Source organism: Monodelphis domestica, chromosome 2 (genome assembly GCF_027887165.1).
Source record: "Monodelphis domestica isolate mMonDom1 chromosome 2, mMonDom1.pri, whole genome shotgun sequence".
Taxonomy (NCBI): domain Eukaryota; kingdom Metazoa; phylum Chordata; class Mammalia; order Didelphimorphia; family Didelphidae; genus Monodelphis; species Monodelphis domestica.
Window position 1 is genome coordinate 264,837,087 of NC_077228.1, and position 6,097 is coordinate 264,843,183.

At 37.0% G+C, this 6,097-nt stretch overlaps 1 protein-coding gene across 1 annotated transcript; it reads left to right on the top strand.

The window, feature by feature from the left end:
- Positions 1 to 2,203: 2,203 nt before the first annotated feature.
- On the top strand, positions 2,204 to 3,148 carry LOC100023238 (olfactory receptor 2B6-like). Its single transcript, XM_001374805.1, has one exon. It carries the CDS (start codon positions 2,204 to 2,206, stop codon positions 3,146 to 3,148), a length of 945 nt encoding a protein of 314 aa, XP_001374842.1.
- The last annotated feature ends 2,949 nt before the right edge of the window (positions 3,149 to 6,097 follow it).

Here is a 6,097-nt window from a genome sequence, read left to right on the forward strand (position 1 = left end):
ATTGTAATAGTCTACTATTGGGTATGCCTGCCCCAAGACTCTCTCCTCTCCAGTCCATCTTCCATTTAACCACTAAAATGATTTTCTTAAAGCACAAGTCTGATCATGTCCTCTCACTATTTAATAAATTCCAGTGCCTCCTTATTGCCTCCAAGATAAAAATTCTCTGTTTGACATTCAAAGACCTTCATTACCTATCCGCCTTCTAAATTTCCAGTCTTCTAACACCTTACTCTCTGAAAAATACTTTTGATCCAGTGACACTGGCCTTTGGGCTGTTCCATAATTCTATCTCTTGGCTCCTGGCATTTTTTCTAGTTGTCCCCTATGCCTAAAACACTCTCCCTCCTCAGCTCTACTTACTGATTTCCCTGACTTCCTTTAAATCTGAAAATCATATCTTTTGATGAAAACTTTATTTATTCCCTCTTAATTCTAGTGCTTTCCAATATTAATTATTTCCTATTTGTCCTGTACATAGCTCACATGGCACATTTGTTTGAATATTGACTCCATGTCAGATTATAAACTCCTTGAGGGCCAGGACTGCATTTTTCCCTCCTTTTTTATTCTCAGTGCATAGTACTATTCCTAGTAGTACTTAATAAAACTTATTAATTAATTTATTAAAAGGGGCATCTTTAAGAGATGTTATTGAATTTATAAGACTTAGCAACAGATAGGAAAACAGGGAGAATGAGTGATCAAGAATGACACTAAGTTTCCAGCCCTGATAACTAGGAAGATGATGGTTCCCTTGACAGTAGCACAGAAGTTTAGAAGGGAAAGCTGTAGGGAAAATGAGTTTTATTTTAGACATATTTAGTTTAAGATGTTGATTAGGTGTATCCAATTTGAGATTTTCACTGGGAAATATGAGATTAATTCAGAGGGAAAAAAATTAAGAGTGTACAAATAGATCTGGGAATTATCTGTATAAAGTGATAATTGAATCCTAGGGAACTGATGAAGTGACCAGAAGAAATGATATAGGGAGAGAAGAAAAAGGAACCCAGGACAGAGACTTAGAGGACAATTGTGGTTAGTGAGTATAATATTGATGCAAAACCAGAAAAGTGACCTGATAATGAGTAAGTCGGGAAGGAAGAAAGCTTCAGGAGAGGAGATTTTCATGAAAACCTAGAAAAAAAGAGTGTCTTAAAAAATGTGATAAATAATATGAAAGGCTTTAGGATAAGGATTGGGGAAAGTATACATTAGAATTGATCGTTAAGAGATCATTAGTGTCACTAAATAGAGCATTTCCACTTGAGTGAAGCATTCACTATATAAGACTGCCAAGCAGTTCAGGCCTAGACATATTCTGGTCATCCTGAACAGTTCTAGGAGGGATTCCTAAGATTCAGGAGTTTACAGGTCAGGAGAAATAGCTGGAATTATTTGACTCTGAAGAGGTAAGATGAAGCACTGGATTTTCTTCAGATTATTCAGATACTGTTATCTTGTGACATTTTTAATGGTAGCAAATCAAAAGACTGACCCTTTATTTTTTACGTCTCAGAATCATGTTAACTGCTACAGAAGTTACAGAAATCCAAAGTCCATTGTCATAGGATATGGATTATCAGCGGAACTCCAGTCACCATGATGCCTTCAACAGCAACCATTGGAACCATAGGATCCTGTCTATATTTCTCTTACTCAACTGATTCACCTGCTTCTTTCAGACCATGTCTATCATCTATATAAACTATGCTTGGGTATCTCATCTCGTTTTTTTACCCAGAATATCCCTTGGCTTAACTCATGCCTTGTTTTCCCCTCCACAAGCCCATGAAGTTTGTGGGAAGGAATGGGTAAGGCAACATCTCAGTTTTACATTAAATAAATGAAAGTTCGGGAAGTATGAGTAGCTAACCTGATGTCATGTACCAAATAACTAACAAAGCAGGCTCAAGCCACGGTCTCCCAAGTACTTCTCTGATGTTCCATGGCCATGTCTTTGTCTTCTCTTTCCAAGGATTCCTCTGCATTATAGCAATCAATTTCCACTCACTATTTCATGACATGCAATATACAAGAAGCAAAACTATAAGCATACTGAAATGACATCCATAGTTGGGATTTGTCTTTAGAGCCATATTGTTTCACTTTTCTCAGTGCCTTTCCACCATGATAATCACCCATTTCTAACAAGAATTTCCTCCAGATTTCAACCAAAAGGATATTTCAAAGTGCCAAAATGTGGACCAGCAACCAGAGCTCCTTGGAAGGCTTTGTTCTCCTGGGTTTTTCTGACCGCCCTTGGCTAGAGAAACCACTATTTGTAATCTTTCTAGTGGCTTATATATTTGCTCTTTTTGGCAACGTCTCCATAATCCTCGTCTCTCGCCTAGACCCACAGCTTGATAGCCCAATGTACTTCTTTGTCTCCAACCTTTCCTTATTGGATCTCTGCTATACCACCAGCACTGTCCCACAGATGCTTGTTAACCTCTGGGGCCCAGAGAAAACCATAAGCTATGGTGGTTGTGTTGCTCAACTCTATATTTTCCTGGCCTTGGGTTCAACTGAATGTATTCTATTAGCCATTATGGCCTTTGACCGTTATGCTGCCATTTGCAAACCCCTCCACTACCCAGTAATCATGAATCAGAGACGTTGTATACACATGGCAGCTGGGACATGGTTTAGTGGTTTTGCTAATTCCCTGGTCCAGTCAACACTCACAATGGTAGCTCCAAGATGTGGCAGGAAAATTGTGGACCACTTCTTCTGTGAGGTGCCTGCCCTGCTAAAATTAGCCTGCATTGACACCCATGTAAATGAGGCTGAGCTCAATGTACTTGGTGCCCTGCTTCTCTTGGTGCCCCTTACTCTTATTCTGGGTACTTATGGCTTCATTGCACAAGCAGTGATGAAAATCCGTTCAGCTGAGAGCCGCTGGAAGGCCTTCAATACTTGTGCCTCTCACCTACTTGTAGTCTCCATGTTCTACTTCACAGCCATTAGTATGTATGTCCAGCCCCCCTCTAGCTACTCCCGTGACCGGGGTAAGGTTATGGCCCTCTTCTATGGGATTGTCACCCCTACCCTCAACCCTTTCATTTATACTTTGAGGAACAAGGATGTCAAGGCTGCCCTACGGAGGGCACTGACCAAGGAGTTTTGGATCAAGGCAAGGTAAATAAAATGAGTAGAATTTAAGGGCAGTATTGAATATTTTTGCCTACTAAGGCATATGTGTGGAGCTGAGGGGTAAGAGATAGGATCTCAAATGATAGCAACGATAGAAAAGGATAAAAGGAAATCGTTCTTGGTAGTATAAAATTGTAGATAACTTTGGGATGCAGATTTTGCTCAATTAATATCAATATGTCAATATGGTTTTATGCCTATCGGTTTGATTATAAGCACTATTTCCATCCACTTTCCCCCATTCTAACACTAGACTCAAGTGTCCTAAGGGAATTTAATTTGACTCATTTATTACATATAGGCCACTAGGTGGCATGGGGAAATAATGCTCTTGAAAGTCAGGAAATTCTGAGTCTTAATCCTGACTCAGACATTTACCAACTGTGTGACCCTATGAAAATCTTTATCTGTAAAATGGAGATAATAGTAGCACCTATTTCATAGGAATATTGTGAGGATAAAATGTAATAATATATGTAAATAGATTTATAAGCTTTTAAACTGCTATATATAATAATTATAATAACTACAATTATTATAGGGCAGCTAGGTGTTTCAGTGGATAGGGTTCTGGGCCTAGAGACAGGAAGACTTTTCTTCCTGAATTCAAATACATTCTCAGACACTTACTAGTTGTATGACCCTGGGCAAGTCACTTTACCTTGTTTGCCTTTGTTTTCTCATCTATAAAATGAGCTGGAGAAGAAAATGGCAAACCACTCAAAAATCTTTGCCAAGAAAATCCAAAATGGAGTCACAAAATGTCAGATACAACTGAAAAACTACTAAAAACAATAAAAATTATTATTATAGTTCTCATTATTATTGCTAAGCATATGCTATGTACAAGATACTGTCCTCTGGCTGTCTTGGGTGCTGAAATATGATCATAACATTAATTCAATAGATATTTCTAGGATACCATGTTCTTTACAACACTGAAAGAGATGACAAAGGTCAGAGAATAAGTGTTTAATACAGTAAGAGAAATAACACATATATAGAGAATCAAGTTAGAATAGAACTTAGTGAGTGAACATTGTACAAACTAAGTTCTATGATAATTCTGTAGAATGAAAGATATCAGACTTGGGGGATAAGGGACAACTTCATGGACAGATGGAGTCAAAGATCTATGGTAAGAAAGGAGATCAGGGGATATATGATCCAACTTCTTCCTTTTAGAGATGAGGAGACCAAGGCTCAGGGAAGTTAAATTTTTTGGATGGGGGTTGTTTTTGGTTTGGTTTAGTTTTGGTAGAACTTCCTTTATAGGGATATTTGTTTTATTGTGACGGTCTGGAACTGGTCCTAAAATATCTCTGAGATATTGCTATGTACTTTTTCCCCCTCTCTTAATTTTTCTTTTTATTTGAAATTTTACAAAACCAAACAAGCATTTCCATACACAAAGACAAAGAAGATTGTATATAAATGAAACCACAAATCTCTTATATGTTTAGCTTGCTTACATAACCTCAGAATAAATCCCACACAAAACTTTCAAAATTTTCCTGCTTCTCTGTGTTTCCTTCTGGACATCCCATTCTCTTATTTTTTCAGTAATTTAGTCATAGAATTCATCCATGTGTCCCAGCCCCTCTCCAAACTCCCCACATCACATGAGAGATTATCTGAGAGACAGACGTGTTCATACAAATTAAGTCTTTCATGTTTTTACCTTGCAGTTCACTCTCTGGAGTGTAATTGCACAATTTAGTCTCCCAGAGTTAATTTTGTAGCTGTGTATGACATTTTCTTGGTTCTATTCATTTCACTGCTCATTTTTCTATATATTTCTTTCCAATTTTTTTAAAATTAGTATGCACATCATTTCTTAATGGGCAGTAGTATCCCATCACATCATATACCACAATTTCTTTAGCCATTCCCCAACTGATGGGCCCAGGGAAGTTAAGTGATTTGTACTAGGTCATATAAGAGGTAAGAAAAAGAGGCACGATTTGAATCTTTAAGTCCTCTATCTCCAGAACCAGGGATTTTCCCCATCGCTCCATGCTGAGGTGGCACTTGAAAATTGATGAGTGATTAGGATTTCACACTAGAAGGACTAGGTAAGTCAACGGGGGCAATTTTTAAAATTTTTTTTAATTTCTCCTATCTGTGAAAATGCACTGAAATTTAAAATTCCAAGAAGAGATGATCATTTTAATTTATACATGAACAAGACAAATGTAAAAGATGCTGGAATGGTAGAAACCATTTGATTTGGCAATGGGCTGGATATGTAGTATGAATAAGAGTTAAGCATCAAGGATAATGCCAAGGCTATTGAAATAGGATATCTCTCTGCATCTTGTGCTCTGTGATGATTTTTCTCCAACATAGTACTACTCCTAAAGTTTATAAGCTAAGTCATTAACTAAATTTATCTCTGTTGTTATATGTTTAAAAGAATCTGGAATGATTTTGATATATGAATGAGAGACATCTGGTTGGAAGAAAGCCTTTAAGGTGGCATTGTGCTCTGAATTAAATGCTTGTTTATAGTCAACAAATAAGCAAAATGTGGGTTGTAAAATGAGATGTCTCTCTGACAAGGAGAAGGGAAGACTCCAGAGGGAAATTTAGGTGATGTAAAAACAAAAGATATCAATAAAAATTTATCTAAAACAAACAGTAAACAGTGAAATCTTGAATAATTTACATCATTCAGTTATTTCTACAATATCAAGTATTCACTCAATTGTGTAAGATCACTTGGAAAGACATATTTTCACTAATGTTCTCATTGTGAATGTCATATATTCATGTGTAGAAGACTCAAAAAAGTTTTATGTAGATGAGAAAGTAGGTGAATGGGTTCTTGCTGCTATCTCTGAGTTACCTTGTTTGGATATTAATAAAAGCTGAGATTTTTTTCCCCCCTTCCCTAACTTTAGTATCTTCCTCTCCGTTGGTGATCTTAAGAGTTAAT